Source organism: Phocoena sinus, chromosome 17, assembly GCF_008692025.1.
Source record: "Phocoena sinus isolate mPhoSin1 chromosome 17, mPhoSin1.pri, whole genome shotgun sequence".
Lineage (NCBI taxonomy): Eukaryota > Metazoa > Chordata > Mammalia > Artiodactyla > Phocoenidae > Phocoena > Phocoena sinus.
This window is the reverse complement of record NC_045779.1, coordinates 7,491,356-7,510,659: the sequence shown is the minus strand read 5'-3', so window position 1 is coordinate 7,510,659 and position 19,304 is coordinate 7,491,356. Positions and strand designations below refer to the sequence as shown.

The window sequence follows — 19,304 nt, the reverse complement described above, 5'->3', positions numbered from 1 at the left end:
TTATATTCTTAATTTTATATTCTTATTATTTTTTTATGAATGTAAAATTTTTATTCTTTTTTTTGGCTACAGACGAGTGTTTATTTAAAAATAATGTTCAGGAATTTATACTCACAGGACATGTTATAGTTAACATCCAAAGACAATCAAAAAATATTTCTGGACAATTTATTATATGCTTAGTACTAAAAAGCTCCTAAATCTGTACAGTGTTGGCATTACAAGATCAGAGAGTTGTTTTTGGCTGATGACTATTATAGAAAATGAGGAAAATTTCAACCGTTACAATCAATCAGGTATAATTTTGTATTTCACGAAGGACAGTAGTCGTATTTAGCAATAGCCTCACTTATAAAGTGTACGCACTTCAAGGTTGTATTTTGATGCTGTTTCTTTTCCCTTCTCTTCTCACAAATAACCAACAAGATACAAACTGCTTCCAGTTGACAATCCAAAGGAGGAATCATGGCTAACCATCGAGTTACTAACATTTGTGAAAGGCAAATTGCAAACTTCACCAAAAGGAGTAAAGCTGTTCCCTCTGACCACCTTATTCCATGAAAAAAGTGTACTCTGACTTCTAAGATGGATTTTTAAAATTCAGTAGAAAGATTTAGGAGAGTCATTTTTTTTTTTTTTTTTTTTTTTTTTTGCGGTACACGGGCCTCTCACTGTTGTGGCCTCTGCCATTGCGGAGCACAGGCTCCGGACGCGCAGGCTCAGTGGTCATGGCTTACGGGCCCAGCCGCTCTGCGGCATGTGGACTCTTCCTGGACCGGGGCATGAACCCGTGTCCCCTGCATCGGCAGGCGGACTCTCAACCACTGCACCGCCAGGGAAGCCCTAGGAGAGTCATTTTATTGATGTATAACATAACATAACATAAGGAAGAGTGGACAACTGTGAATTATTCTTCCAGAAGAGCAGGCCCTGCCCTCAGACTGTATAAGTCTCAGTCCTACCACACCCGTGTCAGCCTCTGCTTGCCCTTGCTTCTATAGAGGGTCTTCTCCCTCTTCCTCTCTCATCCCTCCTGTGGAAGCAGAGTTTGCTTACTAAACGCCTCTCTGAGTTCTGAGTGATTTTTGGCATCCAGTTTGCATTTTGATCAAGACAGAAATGATACAATAGTCATTTCCTCAGGTTGGAATAATGTACTCAAATTCTCAACATTAAACTTAAAAGGCATAAATGTAAGAAAAAAATCCAGCATCTGAGTTATAAAATAAAAGGTATTCGGTAGGGGAAACTTAGCTAGAGTATCATCTGTGAAGAAAAGAATGAATGTTTTGTTTCTGTAGTGCTAATGAGCTCATTAGAAAATTCTGGAGTTAGGAGATGTGGAGTAGCCCGTCAAGCAGAGAGGAGCCCACGGTACTCAGCGCACATCCACTGCATTGTCCTATGTGCCGGGAATCCTATTTCAGGAGTGTTAAAGCATAATTTTCAGAAAGGTAAAATCACAAAAATAAAATGAATATGTGTCAAATATTTTATTTAACTCATTAATTAAAATCCACTTAAATGTGTTTTTGACTTATAGAGATTTATATTCTCTGCCAGACAAACTTCATTTGCGTTGCCATGAACAGGAATCACTGCACTGCTATGGGCATACAACATTTGTGTTGTTATCCATTTTCTATAACTTAAACTCTATCCCTGCAGATTTGGAAAATAGCCTTGTCAATCAAGTGAAAGTGCTCACCCCTTTGGAATTAGATAAGCCCAGAGGGTTTGGTAACAATGCCCTGAGCTCCAGAAATCACTTTGGCCCTTTTCCAATACGTGGACCATTTTTCCTATACGAGGGATATTTCCAAAGAAGAGGATGCTTAACAGAGAGTAACTGTGAAAGCAGAAGCTCTTGAAATCATGCATTATGTGGACAAATGGTGGTACAGGGGATATTTTCAGCCTAACAAACACAAAGACACATTGTTGACAGTGACTCAAGTTATAAAATACTAAAGAATTGTCATGAAGCAAAAGGTTATCCTTATTCTGTGCAGTTCTGGAGGTCAGAACTAGGTAAAGGAAAAACAACAACAAACAAACAAACAAACAAACAAAACAACCAAAAACAAACAGGAAGTTACAGCAAGGCAGGTCTTAATTCAGTATATATGAAAGACCTGTTCAGAAGGTGCTCATAGGTGGATTCCTCGCCATTGAAAATATTTAAGCAGAGGTTATATAATTTTCTATAGGAATTCCGTGGAGTGAATTTTTACATTTTTAAGAAGTTTGGTCTAGAGCAGTCTTGTCCTATAGAAATATAATGCAGCTCATATGTAATTGTAAATTGTCTTATAGGTGGATTAAAAAATTTTTAAAAAACCGATTAAATTGATTTTAACAGTACAGTTTGTTTAACCTGATATTCCAATTCATTATTATTTCACCATGTAATCAATATAAAAACATTAGTGAAATCTTTTAATTTTTTTTTTTTGTACTATGTTTCTGAAATTCATTGTGAATTTTACACTTACCTACACATCTCAATTTGGACTAGCCATGTTTCAAATGCTTGATAGCAACTTGTAATTACCTTACTGGACAGCACAGGTCTAAGACCACTGGTTCTCAAACTTTAGCCTGGAGGACTTGTTAAAAAACAATCGCTAGCTCTAGCCTCAGAGGTTCTGATTTGGTGAGTCTGGAGTGGAGCCCAGAAATTTGCATTCCTAACTATTTCTCAGGTGATGTGATACTGCTGGTCCAGGACCATACTTTAAAAACCGCTGGTTTACACAATGTTCACTGCAGCTCTATTTACAGTAGCCAGGACATGGAAGCAACCTAAGTGTCGTGTCCATTGACAGATGAATGGATAAAGAAGATGTGGCACATATATACAATGGAATATTACTCAGCCATAAAAAGAAACGAAACTGAGTTATTTGTAGTGAGGTGGATGGACCTAGAGACTGTCATACAGAGTGAATAAGTCAGAAAGAAAAACAAATACTGTATGCTAACACATATATATGGAATCTAAAAAAAAAAAGGTTCTGAAGAACCTAGGGGCAGGACAGGAATAAAGACGCAGACATAGAGAACGGATTTGAGGACACGGGGAGGGGGAAGGGTAAGCTGGGACGAATTGAGAGAGTGGCATGGACATATATACACTACCAAATGTAAAATAGGTAGCTAGTGGGAAGCAGCCGCATAGCACAGGGAGATCAGCTCGGTGCTTTGTGACCACCTAGAGGGGTGGGATAGGGAGAGAGGGAGGGAGATGCAAGAGGGAGGAGATATGGGGATATATGTATAGCTGATTTCCTTTGTTATAAAGCAAAAACTAACACACGATTGTAAAGCAATTATACTCCAATAAAGGTGTTAAAAATATATATATGGAAATTGAAAGAAAAAATAATACAGGATACAAGAATATCTGAGACTCATGAAAGAATCTGATAAAATTGATTAAATCCACTTTATTCTGAAAAAAAAATAAAAACCACTGGTTTAGACAAACCTAAGATCTTTACCCATAAGGTGAAAAATGCTTCTCTTGATAATGGGTACGCGTGTTGGATATTTGTTTTGTGTTTTTGTGAGATGATGGTGTTTGTTCAGGGAAATTAAGACTTTCAGGGTGGACTCCAAAGGATTCTGCCTTTCTCAGTCTTTGTTAAAGTTTCCTCTATTATATCTTTTTTTTTTTTTTTTTTTTTTTTTTGTGGTACGCAGGCCTCTCACTGTTGTGGCCTCTCCTGTTGCGGAGTACAGGCTCCGGACGCGCAGGCTCAGTGGTCATGGCTCACGGGCCCAGCCGCTCTGCAGCATGTGGGATCCTCCCGGACCGGGGCATAAACCCGTGTCCCCTGCATCGGCAGGCGGACTCTCAGCCACTGTGCCACCAGGGAAGCCCTCCTCTATTATATCTTTATCTCATTCTTTTTTTTTTTTTTTTATGCGTTACGCGGGCCTCTCACTGTTGTGGCCTCTCCCGTTGCGGAGGACAGGCTCCGGACGCGCAGGCTCAGCGGCCATGGCTCACGGGCCCAGCCGCTCCGCGGCATGTGGGATCTTCCCAGACCGGGGCACGAACCCGTGTCCCCTGCATCGGCAGGCGGACTCCCAACCACTGCGCCACCAGGGAAGCCCTCTTTATCTCATTCTTGAGCACCTAATGTTTTATTTGCTTTTGACTTCCAACAGAAGGTTACAGCTTTTGAGAATATGTAAACATTAACATAAGAATAAGTCAAAAGTGGAGTTTCAGATTGTTGTGTTCTTATAAAGGGTATTCAGTGCTGGGACATGATTTTCCAATGTGTTAGACCCCAGAGGCATCAATAGCCCTGTTTTTCTTTGGGTAACATACCCATTGGCTATTGAATCCATGAATTTATCTAAATCTTTCAGAAAACTATAGAGTTTTAAAACTATAGCATAAATTTTCAAAACTTATTAATTGTACAAGATAGACTTTCTTTTAATTTTCCCTCAAATTACATCTTCCAATCTCCAAAAGGAACTTTCTTAATTTTACTATTGCAGAAATTGGCAAATACATCTATAACTAATCTACTGATGCCACATCATTTCCCAACTAGAATGTATCTAGTTATCCTTGGGAACTTCAGTTTGCCCATTGGTGCTTATCCAATGGTTTTATCCCTCAGTATCCATCAGGTATTCCTTTTTCAACTTATGCTATCAAAACTCATATTTCTTGCACAAGTTTTTTGGTTCGGCCCCTCAAAGATCATCGGTTTAGTGCCAAAGCAGTTATGAAAAGGAAAAAAAAGGGAGGAGGAGTTATATTTCCGTGTACTGGAAAAGGAGACAGGTCTGGGTAGTCTTGGTAGCCAAGAAGACAAAAGTTTCTTCTTAGTAGATACAAAGAAACACATATCCTTACAGAGAAACAAAAGTTCCTTCTCCTTAGGAAGTTCTGGAATACAGCAGGGACCACTTTCTCACAGTCGTCACAAATGCACATGGTTTCCATCAACTCCAAATACAAATGGGCTTGGATGTGCTCACCGGTCAGGAACAGCAGGTTCTCATCAGGCTTCTGTTACAGAGGGAAGCTTATCCAAGCTGGGGCAATTCCCAAGGAGGACAAAAATCAATGGTTTTAAAAGATAAAATGTAGAGACTTTCAAAATGTAATAAAATTTTATGAAGCGTTCCATAAAAAAGAACTGATTCAGATGTATTGTGGCTTAGAAACTCTGTGTAAGAATAGGACTTTGACCTTCAAAGTGTGCAGTATATGAAGCAATACAGTTCAGTTATTTTTGCCTGGAAGTGTTCTGAATCACTTTTTGCAGACCCAGAACGTTCATTTTAGAGTCAGATTATGGACTTTCCAAAGCATTTGTTCTAGGTTATTTTAAAAATGATTAAAATCTGGTCATGTGCATTAGTCAACAAGCATTATTTTGAGGCAAGACCTGCCTCTTACTAGGTCTTGGGTATTCCACGACGAATAATATGGAGTCACTGTTTCTTGAGAGCTTATACTCAAGCGCTGGAGAAAGATATGGAAGCAATGGTTATGGTGCAAATGCTTCCAGAATAGAATAGCACCTACTTTGGCAAACTGTGGGAGGTGGGGAAGCCTACGTAGGGAGGAAGAACTTGAGCAGAGTTTTGTAGATAGTCAGGGGCTAAGAAGGGCTGAGGAGGGGAACAGGAAAATGAACAGGAGTTCTCCATTTGTGCGGAGAAAACACCACCCGCAACGTGAAATACACGGTGTATCTGGGGACCAGAAAGTATCTGGTGTTGTGGGTATAGAAGAGGTTGATTCAACCCAGCTGAGATCAATTCTGTGTGCAGCGCATGCATGGGAATTTTGAGAGCATAGAAGAGTCAAGATTGAGAGAATCTAGGAGGGGTCACAGCTAATAGGGAATTGGCAACAGTCGGTGAGAAACGGTAAGGTCTAATTAGCTAACATCTTGGTACTATACTGTGTACATCGGTAGGGATCTAATACCTTTTGAATGTCAAATGCCTTTCTGAAAGACAGATTTTAGCTTGTCAGTGATCTTGTCAGCAGGTATTTACTGGTTGTCCAACATGCTTCTTGAGTCACAACATCCTATTATTGGAGTAAGGGAAGCCATACTATCTTTCAAGCGAGCAGATTGTGTGCATATCCTAATTTCATCGCTCATTGTTTCTTGCATTTTGGGGAAGTTATATAAACTCTCTGGGCCTCAGTTTCCTCGTCTGTCAAATAGTGGTAATAAAACTTACATCACAGAGTTGTCACAAGGATTAAATAAGTCCAGTAGTATTTGATTCATACTTGTTGCCTAAACTGTGCTCATTTCCAGCCCTAACTCCTTCCCCTGCTTTGGTGTGAAGTGTGGTTTTCCCGTGTCTGCTTACAGGATTAACATTGATTGGATTTATTTAAATAACATTTAGAATTTTTGGCATCTCTGGTTCACATACTTTGAGCAATTTCACAAATATGCAAATCGTAAAGACATTCCTAAATACGAATACAACAGTAACATGAATAACAGCAAGATGGACAGTATTCAAACTAAATGATGACAATAACCAAATTGACTCAAAGATAAAATGATCTAAGAACACAGCCAGGTCATATACACCAGGTGTCAGTTCCTTATATTACAACAATAATAACCACACTATTCGAGTGCTGATCAGTGGCAGACACAGGCTGTTCTGCTTTAATGTGATACACGTGTTCCTAAAAAACACTGTGCTATGAAAAATTGGCAAAAACAGCCACAGGGCTTCTGGGGAAAATGGAATTGGGGCACAACACTCAAACCCTTCATCAGTGACACATTTAAAAAAAACCCAAAGGAATGGAATAAAATGGTAGCCGCTTTTACACACTTCAAAGGTTAAGAAATGCATAAATGCTAAAATAAGCGCAGCATTTTAACTTGGAAAAGACCTGATGTTTGCTTGTAGAAGGGTTTGCAGCTTGTGACTTACTGTGAAGGGGTGGAAGGAGGGTCACCTGGAGTCCGACGGAGAATTGTCACGTCAGACGTAGCTGGCCGACGTCTGAGTGTGTGCATGTGTGCGCACACGTGTAGTCCCGTCATGACTCAGGTCAACTGCGTGCAGTTTTTTCTGCTTCCATCTCATGTTTCTCACAGAAAAGAAAATGGCCTGAGCGAACAGGGGAGTCTTGGTGTGCTCAGATTGTTCCCTGATATATCAATTGCGCTGGAACAAATCTGCATTTTCACAAGCATCCTGGTAGAACTGGCCCTTCTCGTTCAGACGCATCATCTATAGGAACTTAGGTAACCTTCTCAACACCGCTTTTGGTCTGGTACCATTATAGTCCTCATTTTATTGATGAGGAAATCGAGGCAAAGAGAGCCTAAATGACTTCATCAAGATCAAACTTATTAAGCAACAAAGCCATTATACTATACCACCTTCCAACATAGTGTATTATGCTAAAGATAATAATCCATTTAATAAGATACGTATTTCCATCAGACGTTTGATAATTCTTTATATCTGATAATCGTTGTGTCTCACCTAAATCTCTCATGTTGTAGTTTTAGTCTATTTCTGTTATCTCCTTTCAAGTTGGGGACTATCAAGCTATAATGTTGTGTGTTGCTGCCCTTTAAATAATTAAAGCCCAGTCGAAACTAGTGCAGTCAGTCTGGTTTAGTACCTTGTGGGTACTTAGCACCATGCTAACCTCTTTCTTCCATCATTAAAAATTATGCTAAAAGTGATGGTTAGTGAAGCCCAGTCAATGGGGTTCCTACCATAATGTCAACATGTGTGCTCCAATAGCATTAGGAATGTTTATTGCTTTGTGTATTTCATTAGTGTCCCTGGTTCCTCTTCATTACACAAACTCTTTATGAAATAGAAATATTTAATATAAAACACCCTGAAGGCTTTCTGTTTTTTGACGAGTAGCGTGTTAGATGGCTAAGGAGGTACTTAATTTATAGCCCATTGAGTGCTGGTTGCAAATGTGAATGGATGAATAACTAATGACACTTTGAATGGGAGTTTGTTATAGCAGTGGCTAAAACCTGACTCTAAGGTGAGAGGTGGGAAAGGGGTATGGAATAAGTGTTGGCTGTAGAGCTGGGTAGACCTGGTTAACTCCCGTACTTGTTAGCTCTGTGAACACGGGCAAAGCACTTAATTCTCTGAGTTTCAGTTTCCTCATCTATAAAAAGATACCTTTATCATATTATTATGAATTAATGAGTGAAATCACATTACACACATAATACATAATAGCAAGTTTTGATTAGCAAATCAACCAGTGAGAGGGACCCTGTAGTCCGTCAAGTGACATCAAATCCTGGGACTTCCCTAGTGGTCCAGTGGGTAAAACTCTGCACTCCCAATGCAGGGGACCCGGGTTCAATCCCTGGTCGGGGAACTAGATCCTGCATGCATGCTGCAACTACAAGTCCACATGCCACAACTAAAAAAAAGATCCTGCACGCCGCAACTATGAACTGGCGCAGCCAATATTAAAAAAAAAAAAAAAAAAAGAGAGCGAGAGATCAAATCCTGAGTTGTTAGTCTGAGCAGGGCAAGCCTGAGGTGGAGCAGAGGCTAAGACAAACAGAAGGACAGAGAGGGGAGAGGTCAGAGGAGCAACAGAGATGGACTAATGCAGAGTTGCAGAGTAGGGTTAATTTGGGAGCAAATCTCTTCAACACGGGATTCCAGCCACAGATTCCCTTTTCTATACCTAAGCAAAGTCTTTCTTTTTTTTTGCCACTCCACACGGCTGGTGGGATCTTAGTTCCCCAACCAGGGATTGAACCAGGGCCACGGCAGTAAAAGCGTGGAGTGCTAACCACTGGACCGCCAGGGAATTCCCACAGCTGGATTGTTATGTTTGGAAATGGGATTCCAAGAGCAGAATAAAAATACCAAATTTCATCAAATCCCCAAAGCAGAGTCTTAAAGTTATACACAGAATGTACAACATAAAGAGTGAACCCTAATGTAATCTATGGACTTCTAGTTAATAATAATATATCATTAATATTGGCTCATCAGTTGTAACAAATGTACCACACGAATGCAAGATGCTAATAATAGGGGAAACTGGGCTGACATGAGGGGGTAGGTGGCAACTGTCTGTACTTTCTGCTTAATTGTTTTGGAAAAAAAACTGCTCAAAAAAAAGTCTATTAATTAAAAAAATGTTTCAGTTTTGTATGGCTCTTTTTCCAAGCTTCCTTTCTTAGCTTCCTTGACCCTTCCATTTTTGACCCTCTTGACTCCAGCTGCCAAGACTGGTCCAGCATACCTCCCTGTTTGCCCAGAGGCAGGATGCATTAGAGCTGGAGTAGGCATTTAAATTGCTGTCTGGTTCTTAACTGTTTTACAACCCACATTCTCCTGGTTGTGGAGACAGAGCACATTAGCTGAGTTCACCAACTCTGCAGGCAGTCGGTTTGGCAGTTCCGAGCACAGGTTCTAAGAGAGGCAGATCTCAGGTCACCCACACCTCTGTCTATGGCCACCGACAATCTCATCTGAACATGGAATGATATTTCTAAAGCTCTTATGAGACTTAAAGGAGACAGTCTATGGGGGATGCTTGACATAGTGCCTGGGACACAGTTAGTGCTGTTTCAGTTCTTTATGCTGCATAATTAACCACCCCAAAGCTTAGTGGCTTAAAACAATGATTTATGATTTCTCACAATTCTGTGGGCCAGGAATTCAGGCAGGTCTCAGACGGGCAATTTTTCTGCCCCACACACTGTCAGGTGGAGCCACTCACCTGGCTGCATTCGGCTGCTGGCTAAGCTGGGCTGGAAGGTCTCAGTCACCTGTGCCCTGGGCTGCTCCAGGTGTTGTCACGTGGCTGGCTTGGGCTTCCTCACAGCATGGCGGGCTTGGGCTGGTAGAGTTTCTTCCATGATGACTGGTTCCTAAGAGCAAAAGAGGAATCGGCCAGCCCTCTTAGAGGCAAAGCCCCAAACTGGCCCAGGGTCACTCTACCACTGTCTACTGGACAAAGCAAGTCACAAAGCCAGCCCTGATTCAAGGGAAGGGGAACCAGCCTCCCCTCTCGTGTGCCTACAGGACAGGAATTACAGCAGCCATCTTTGGAGACAGCTGTAGTGCCCGAATATTATTTTCCTATGAATTGGCTTTGCCATTTTGCACAACAGGCATAGCGCATCTCCTACTGCCAACAGCATGTTGTAGGGCAGAGTGAGGCATCCCAGTTGCTGTGGGAACTGAAGTATGAGTCAGGCCAACAGCCTACTCTAACTTGGCCATTGCATCGTTTCTTCATGTCAAGAGGGCTCAAAACATTTGTTTTTTAAACCTATTTTTTTTTTGGCGTAAAAGTCTCTGTATCTTTGAGGATAATTTTTAATTTTTTTGGCCATACCGCTTGGCTTGTGGGATCTTAGTTCCCTGACCAGGGATTGAACCCCAGCCGTCGTCAGTGAAAGCACAGCGTCCTAACCACTGGACTGCCAGGGAATTCCCTCAATACATTTTTAGCATTGTTGTTCTGTCAGCAGTACGTACCTGCCTATCATTTACTTTGTACTTTATTTCATGTCATGAGATTATTTTGAGACTTAAAAAAAAAATCACTAAAACAGAGACACACTATTTAAAGGTGTCCCTTTGCCCTTTTACTAACACCACAGAAAGCCTTCTATTAACACCACAGAAAAAGAAAAACTTGATCAAAAAGTGAACCCAGGCTGGCTTCTATATTCGAGTTTTTGCTGTTTGGTTTTCCTTTTCACTGGAATGTCTTTCTTACCTCACTTCCTTCTCTCTTCTGTGGGCAAAAGAACACTTATTTATCTTTTAAGACCCAGCTCACATGTCACTTCCTTTACGAAGCCCCTATTGACACACCTGCCACCAAGTGAACTTGATCACTCCCTTTTCCATGGTCCCACTGTACCCTGAAAGCGTCCACCTTAGCAATCGTAACTTTTTTTTTTTTGGCGGTACGCGGGCCTCTCACTGTTGTGGCCTCTCCCGTTGCGGAACACAGGCTCCGGACGCGCAGGCTCAGCGGCCATGGCTCATGGACCTAGCTGCTCCGTGGCATGTGGTATCTTCCCGGACTGGGGCACGAACCCGTGTCCCCTGCATTGGCAGGCGGACTCTCAACCACTGCGCCACCAGGGAAGCCCAGCAATTGTAATTTTTATTGCACTAATATATCGGTAAAGGCTGATCAGGTGGCACGTGGAAGCTAAGTCTTAAGTCCTACCATGAGGGGATACAAAGAGAAATAAGATGAACCTCTTGCCCTAGAGGAGCTCATTGTCTATTGGAGGAGGTTATACAACACGTACTTCAAACACACAATCTTCATTTCAGGGCTAGAGATCTAAACAGATTTATTATGAATGCACTTTAACCACTTGAGTGGGCGATTTCCTTTGGCAAACACTAGGAAGGCTCCCTGCATAAGGTTTTGCTTGTTATAAAGACAGATTGTGGAGCCATCAATATAATGGTCTCAGACATCCCAGATTCAGCCTCTGTCATTTTGGTGCTGAAGCGGGGCACTGGGCCCCAGACATAATTGGTGTGATCTCAGAGAAGTGAAGAGAGCTATGGCCCATGTCTACTGGAGGAGATGGGGGGTTTTCCATGGATGAGGGCTTTCTCGTGGTGCGGTGAGGTTGTCAGGATCCCAGTTAGGGCCAGGCCTTCTAAGAAGTTTGCAAGGCAGAGATAAGTGCACTGCTTTAGGCTGTTTAGTTTCCTTACAGGTCAGAGAGGTACTTTTACTTTGAAAAAAAGACAGGTGCCAAAAAGCATTTGAGCCAATGAAGATTACCCTTGAACTCATCTTTACCTGAATGGCTCCTGTAACAATCAGCTTTTGCTAGGTTATGCTGCTGTAACAAACAGCCCTGAGATCTCAGTGCCTTATCAAAGGTTTATTTCTCACTGACATAATAGGTTGACTTTGGGGTGTCTGTGGTTCTGCTCTTTGCATGTTTTTTACTCCAGGATCCAGACTGACTGAAGGAGCAGTGCCTTTCTTGGACTGGGTCATTTTGGGGCAGAGAGACAAATATAGTAGTGGAACCACATAATAACTCCTAAAGCTTCTATTGGGAAGTGGTGCATGCACTTCTACTGATATTTACTTGGTCAAAGCTGTGAGGTACAATCTCACAGAAAGGGCCAGAGAATGACAGAAAAGATACATACGAACCTTCAAGTTGTGAACTTTCAAAGATGCAAATGTACGTTCCATCAATATCAGGCGTGAGTGAAATTGCAGCTTGCCCACTGTCTCCTATCGCTGACGATCCTTCAGCTCTACCATCTCCCACCTCCTCTCCCTCCTCCAGCCTGTAACTCTTCCTGCCTGTTCACTCGATGCCAGCCCCTGGATGCCAGCTGTTGTACTGTGCTACTGTACTTTCCAAGGTACTGTCCTGTAAGATTAAAAATGTTTTCTTTATTTTTTGTGTTTTTTTTTATGTATTATTTGTGTGAAAAGTATTATAAACCTATTACAGTATAGTACTATATAGCCGACTGTGTTAGTTGGCTACCTAGGCTAACTTGGTTGGACCAACGAACAAACTGGACTTAGGAACGCGCTCTCAGAACGGAACTCATTCATATGTAGGGGACTTATTGTACAATCTTCCACAGCTACACTGAACCCAAAGACTAAAAGTTGATGATTCTGAAGACAGGAGACCAAGAAGAGGTCAAACAAGTTAGGTTGATAAATGCTACTCGAAGCAGGCAAAATACGAGATTAATCTGTTGCAGAAAGAAATATGAAAATCAGAACTTGCCTACTAAACAAAGCTTGAAACCTTCAGAAATCGAAATGTATATAGTGAGGAAAATTTTGACATCTATACTGACAAAACAAAAATCAGATTAGCGAACGTAACAACCAGAGAAGCATCTTACTTCAGACATGAGCCCACTGAAGCACACATTTTTTGAGTATCGCGGATGGGTTTTGGCAGGTCATAGAAGGCTCGCAGAGAAGAAAATGGATCGATGACAAGCACTTTCATGATTCAGCATCATTGGTCATGCCAGTAATCGTACTCCCTCCCTCACTGCCCACCAAAAAATCCTACTCATCTTCTATGGTGGGCCTAAAATGCTACCTTTTCCCAGAAACCTTCCTGGATCATTCCCTTGTGTGTGAATCGCGCCTTCCTTAGATGGTGATGGTACTTGCCTCTCTATTTAACATACTGCCTTCATTACACTTAATTATCTCTTCTCACCTCCTCACTCCCAAAACAACTGTAAATTCTTTAAGGGCACAAACAGGATTTTATTCATTCTGGGGTCTCCCACAACAGAGCGGTGCACACAAAGGAACACAATTCATTGTTGGTGGAGTTCAGAAATTGATCTGGTTCAAAGCTACTTGACATGCAAATATTAGCTCCATCCTTGAGGTGTTCCTAGAGCACAAGGTGTGCACAAGAAGGTAATCATTTATGACAACTCTAGGGCCCAAACTCATCAGTACAGTAAGAAAGCCTTGGGAAGGTAGATAAAGGGGGAGAAAAGATTGGGAGCAGAGGGCTGTGTAAGTGTGCGGTGCTGTGATATCTAGATTAGTTTGCTCCTTTTAGGTATTTCTATTTCTCTTTTCTTAGTATCGGATAGTAATTAGTTACATATATCTTAGTTTTAATAAGTTGTTTTAGGATGTGGTTTGACCTCAGTTACGCAAACACTAAAAGTGAGGAATATACAGTTGATTTAAGGAATTATCGATAAAAATGATACTAGGTTGAAATGCATTAAAATTATACAGAGGGACATGTGTAGTACTAATATTCATAATATAGAGCATGAATATTTTTAGACTCTCTGATACTGGATTTAGGTGTGCTTGTTCTATCTTGTAAATCAAAGCAATGGCCTATATCTTTGATCTGTGTGTTCAGGTTTTATGGCGACAGATATCTTATAATAACTAGAAATAGAAACTCCACCCTTAGTGATAATATAGTGCAGCGATCTGAGAAGAGAAGGTCTTAAGGTGCTATTAATTAGCAGAATTCTGAAGCACAGAGTCTCAAAGCAATTAAGCCTGTTAATTGAATATCTGGACGCATGGTGGAATAGCTCATATGTTGCTTGCTGGGCAGGTATCCTAGGCTTGCAGAGAAGAGTTACATTACACACATGATGTTGAAAAATTCACAGAGAACAAATATGGGTAAACATACGTTTGTCTAGTAGCTAACTGTATTTATGAATACATCGTGGGCTATATGCAAAATTGTCTATGAGTTGCAAAATTCAGGATTAACAATTCAATCTCTCAGCCTGTCTGTTGTAGATACGGCGCGCCATTTACTCATGGAAAACTAAGCTTTTCCCACAAGATTTTGCTGTCCTCTGGTTTGGTAAACATCTCTATAATTCATGTGATCCTTTAAATGAAATTGATGGTCACACAGTGGTTGCAATCTAGCATCCATGCAGGTTTGGGGGCAAAGGGGAATGGACACTGCTGACGAGCTCAAGGTCACAAAGTGATCTATCTTGTTCTCACAATCCTGCCTGGGTTCCATGAGTTGCAGCATTTGATGAACGTGTGAACCTACTTCTAAAAAGAAAGTCGATTGAAATTTTCAAGACTGTGAAAAAGTTTTCAAAAATGGAAAAAGAAAATGTTCCTTTTAGAAGAACTTCAGTGGAAAGTGGTTAATATTTTGGGCAGTGCTTATTATTATTATTTTAGTGCTTATCATTTTTAAAGGCTGTATCTTTAGGGTAGACCTCTGCTTCTGTCAATCCCAGGCTTACTGGGGTGCAGAGGAGGGAGGGTCTCCACTAAAGAACACCAAAAGGCAGTGAGTGAAGGATGAGTTCAGTCTCTCTCAAACTGTGTATCAGTCCTCTGAATGGTGGACTTTCTGGTCTCTGTGCTAAGGGACAAGAGAAATTACAAGAATGCTTGAAATCCTCAAAGCTAAAGTTGACCAATAGCTTTTATCTATTTTGCTAAACATTCCAGAAAGTGGCAGAATTGGTTGAGTCCGCCCCTCCCCCCCACCCCCTTTAGTCCCAATCCATTTTCCGGAGAAATTTCTAATAGCCTATAAAGTCGTTTTTTACAAAAGTAGAGGGCTGAGTAGGCAGTGAGGGCTGGGAACACAGAAACTAAACATCTCCAACGTGAGCATCTCCATCCTTACACGAGGAGTTAAGCATTCATAAGGATGGTATCATTTAGAAACCTGCTATTCAACCTGCTTACATTTTGGTGCACATTAATAAAAATCTTACCTCGGGTCCAAATCTGAGCTTACTATGCACACAGACCTTCTAAAAATGCGGGGTTAACCTGCTCTGAGTTAAAAGCTCTTGGAACAGGGGGTTGAAGTCATTCACCCTGGATTGAGAAGCATATTCAAGAGGTGACTCTTTGGATCAGCAAAGTGCCTGTTTGTTATGTTATGTGTGCATTTCATTATTTACACGATTTCACCAGGTGATTGGGAGCTGTGTACACAGTCAGCTGCGCCCGAAGTTTTAAGCCAGGCTTAAAACTAAAACTAAACAGCCTTCCTTTACTGTCTTTCACTCCTCTTGCCTTTTTTTTTTTTAATGGAAAAATTTCCCTAAAATTTCTTCTCCAGATTAAAATAATATTTTTTCCTTGAGTGTTTTTAGGAACTATACGTTTCCTGGAAAATTTTCCATAATCGTTTCCGCTGGTCTCTAAGGATGAATTAAAAAGTAAATATTCAACGACTAAGATTCGGAGCGGGAAACTTTTTTTTGTTTTGGTACAGGGTTCTCCAGCCCTCTCTTTACTCTTATCCGGGGCAATTCGTATTTCTTCTCCCCGACCCCTTTCTTCCTTTGTGGTATTTCCTGGAATAAGATGACAGTAAATTAGGGTAGGAAGACCCTGGCCTAGCCCCTGCGCACCGGGGTTGGGCGCGGGAGGCCGAGCGTGCGTGCGTGCGTGTGTGTATCTAGGGGTGGGTTCTCCTGCTTCCTTGCGTTCGGCCCGTAGCCCCGGGGCCTCTTCGTGCGGTCCATCCCGGGCCCCCGCCTGAGCGCAGGGGGCGGTCCCTCCCGTGCCAGCCACGCCCCGGCCGGGTTTATAACTCGCCTGATCGCGCTCCCGGAGCCGCGGCTTCGCTCCTGCTCCGGCCGGACTCGGGTACGCCCCCAGGGCTGGCCACCCGACGACTCCCGCCTCGCGCCGCTCGCGCTCGCTCGCGCGCTCACACCCACGTTGCCCTTCACCGCACGCGCTCACACTCATTCTCGCGCGCTTGCCTCACGCACACAGGCGCGCTCCCACTCGCGGGAGCGCTCCCACTTGCACGCGCGCTCCCACCGCCCTGTGCGCCGCCTCGCGCTCCGGAGCGCTAGCCTCGCAGAGGCGCAGGCACCGCAGGCGAGAGCGCCGAGGGGACCCACGGCCTCCCCATGGCTGACCTGAGCTTCATCGAAGATTCCGTGGCCTTCCCGGAGAAGGAGGAGGATGAGGAGGAAGAGGAGGAGGGTGTGGAGTGGGGCTACGAGGAAGGTAACCGGCCGCGCGTCGGGAGGTTGGCGCCGCTGGTGTCCCGCTGCTCTGGCGCGCTCGCCGCGCCCCGCGTCCGCTCTTTCCCACGTGCGTCCCCGACACTTGCGCACGCCCCCGGCCCGTTTCGGGGCACCAGGCGCTCCGGGGAGAGCGGGGGTGCCAGCCGCCGGCGTTCGCGTCGGGGAGCCCGGCCTTGCTGCCGGGCAGCGGTTGGCATCTGCCGCGGTCCGGAGGGCGAGCCTGAAGGCTGCGGCGGTGACATTTCCATCTTGCGAGTAGCGAGAAGAGCCGCGCTGTGCTGTACTCAACACCTTGAGAATACAGCGTTAGTGAAACTATTAGTTTCTTTTAAAAAATGTTTTATTGGCGTATAGCTGATTTAGAGCGTTGTGTTAGTTTCAGATGTACAGCCAGGTGATTCAGTTTTGCATCTACATATAGTTATTCTTTTTCAGATTCTTTTCTCATATAGCGTTAGCGAAACTATTAGTTTCTTGCTTGCCTGCGGGGAGAAAGTATTTGAGCCACTGATCTTTTCTCTGAGGATGCTGACACCGATCAAGTCTTCCTAAGTTTTGAGCTGAATCAGTGGACCTGGCAAGACGGGGGCTGCCCTTTTAATAAAACGTTTAGTTTCCTAAATGTATCCCTGAAGATGTAGGACTCCTAACAGAGCTGACTACTGGTGCTGATGTTGGCTACATATATTGAAACAAACGTAGAGTTTACAACTTGAATTATAAAAATACGAAAAGAGTATTATGTATATATTACATACATACAGGTATGCGTATATACGCATATGCACACTTCAGAATACTGTGTTCGCATTTCTGGTAAGAAGTGTTTATTCACTAGCAACAGATTTATGGTTTTTGGCTCTCACCAAGAATGCTGAGTGTTACAGGAATTTCCCAAGTACTGCACATAATTAAACTAATGAACAGAGGAAATTTTTGTGGTATCATTTTTTTCTAATCACTTAAAGATCTAAATTTTCTAGAGCCATAAATTAGTACCTCTGTGTAGGCAAATAGAATATCTTATTAGTCTAGGACTTTGAATGTGTTATTTGATAACATTAGATCATTCAAAATATGAATGCAAAAATTCACACACATTATTATTACCATATTTTATCTGTAAAGGGACAGTAGTCATAACCTTCTTAATAATGGCAAGGATCATAAGCAGTGTTTAAACTAGTTTTCCCCATGTTACATTTTGCTGTAACTTATTTTTTCAGTCTGTTCTAAGTTTGCTTCCTTTTGTCCTCAGGTGTTGAGTGGGGCTTGGTGTTTCCGGATGCTAATGGGGAGTACCAGTCTCCCATTAACTTGAACTCAAGAGAAGCTCGATATGACCCCTCACTGCTGGATGTCCGCCTCTCCCCGAATTACGTGGTCTGCCGGGACTGTGAAGTCGCCAACGATGGGCACGCCATTCAGGTTATCCTGAAGTCAAAATCAGGTATTTTAGATGTTTCTGCGTGCTTCTTAAACTAGAAGTTTATAGAGCTTGTGTAACCTTAAAGGTAGAACTAACCTAGCTCTGTTGTCAGGATACCTTTATAGACTATAAGATGCATTTTTTAGGGGAATAATTTTCTGAAACATTTTTGGAAGGATGAAAGGATGAAATGATGAAGGTGTCAGTTGGTTGTTCCATGTTGTGTGATGTTACTGGAACAACCTTAGTTGGTCAAATTCCAGCCCTGTGGAATTTGAGCCAAAGCATACGCAAGTGTAGCAATCTGCATTTTGTCCTCAAGTGTTGATTAGCTTAACAGTATGTTCTAGATCGGTCGGTCTTAACGGTTTGCCTGCTGTATTTGTAGTAACCATTTTCCTCGGGGCTGTTCAAGCAAAAAAGGTAACTAACTTCATCTCCTTTTACGCTTACTTGGAGATTTTAGTTAGAGTGTTTAACTGGCATGAATTAATAGGGTTGGATTTTTATTTTTAAGAAAAATTCACAAGCTAACTTCCACTTAATTCATTACCGTTTGTTTTACTGAAATGTATAATTAACTGAAAAAAAGATGCTTGGGAGTACGTTGTCATAACATTTAAAGAGATTTCCCTTCATTTAAACTAAATTACTATTTTATGTTGATCTGCATATTTCTGTATATTTGTCATGACAGTGCTTGCAGTCTATTTGGTGTACTGAGCAAATAAACTTTCCATTTTAAACAAACAAAAAAAATAAATCATGTAGATGATTATAATTCTCTGTTTTACTAACTTGTAAAACTAAAGATTCGGATTTATTGACATAATCTGACATTCAAGATAGACTTTCCAAATTAATTTTCTCTGCTAAATTAATATGACAAGAAGAATTTTAATTAATAGCAATCAAAAACAGCCTGTAAACTCAGCAAAAGATTTAAATGGCAAACAAAGCTCTTTTACTCATTTATTTTTTAACTCTCTTCCTCCCCTCTGAACCTATTTGAGATGGATCTGAAATGTTTTTTAGAAAAGCTGTTGGGTAATTACCAAGGAAATTGGCTTTTGGCTCAAATGTAGGAGAGAGGAGAGTGGAATATTTTAAAATTAGCATTAATATCTTGCTTTTCATAGTGAATAGTAACTCTATTTCCCTCTTGGAAAGAATGTAAAACTAGGAGTACGTTGAAATACTAGGAAGCATTTGATAAACAGAGATCGACTGTACTTAAATTAATTCTGAATCGATAAATTTGATATTTCAAGCCATAAAATCTTTGGGTTTATTATTAGGCAGGGCAGGTATTGATTACCAACTATGGATATTTTATTCATTG

General features: G+C 41.8%; 1 protein-coding gene across 3 annotated transcripts in view; it reads left to right on the top strand.

The window, feature by feature from the left end:
- Positions 1-19,304, top strand: part of CA8 (carbonic anhydrase 8) — a 210,623-nt gene that overhangs the window by 106,864 nt on the left and 84,455 nt on the right. For all 3 annotated transcript variants that reach the window (XM_032610212.1, XM_032610211.1, XM_032610210.1), the window contains one exon: positions 17,792-17,983. Coding sequence is in view for 2 of the 3 variants with exons in the window: in XM_032610211.1 (XP_032466102.1) it covers positions 17,792-17,983 (192 nt within the window). In the remaining variant the exon portion in view is untranslated. The remainder of the gene's footprint in view (positions 1-17,791; positions 17,984-19,304) is intronic.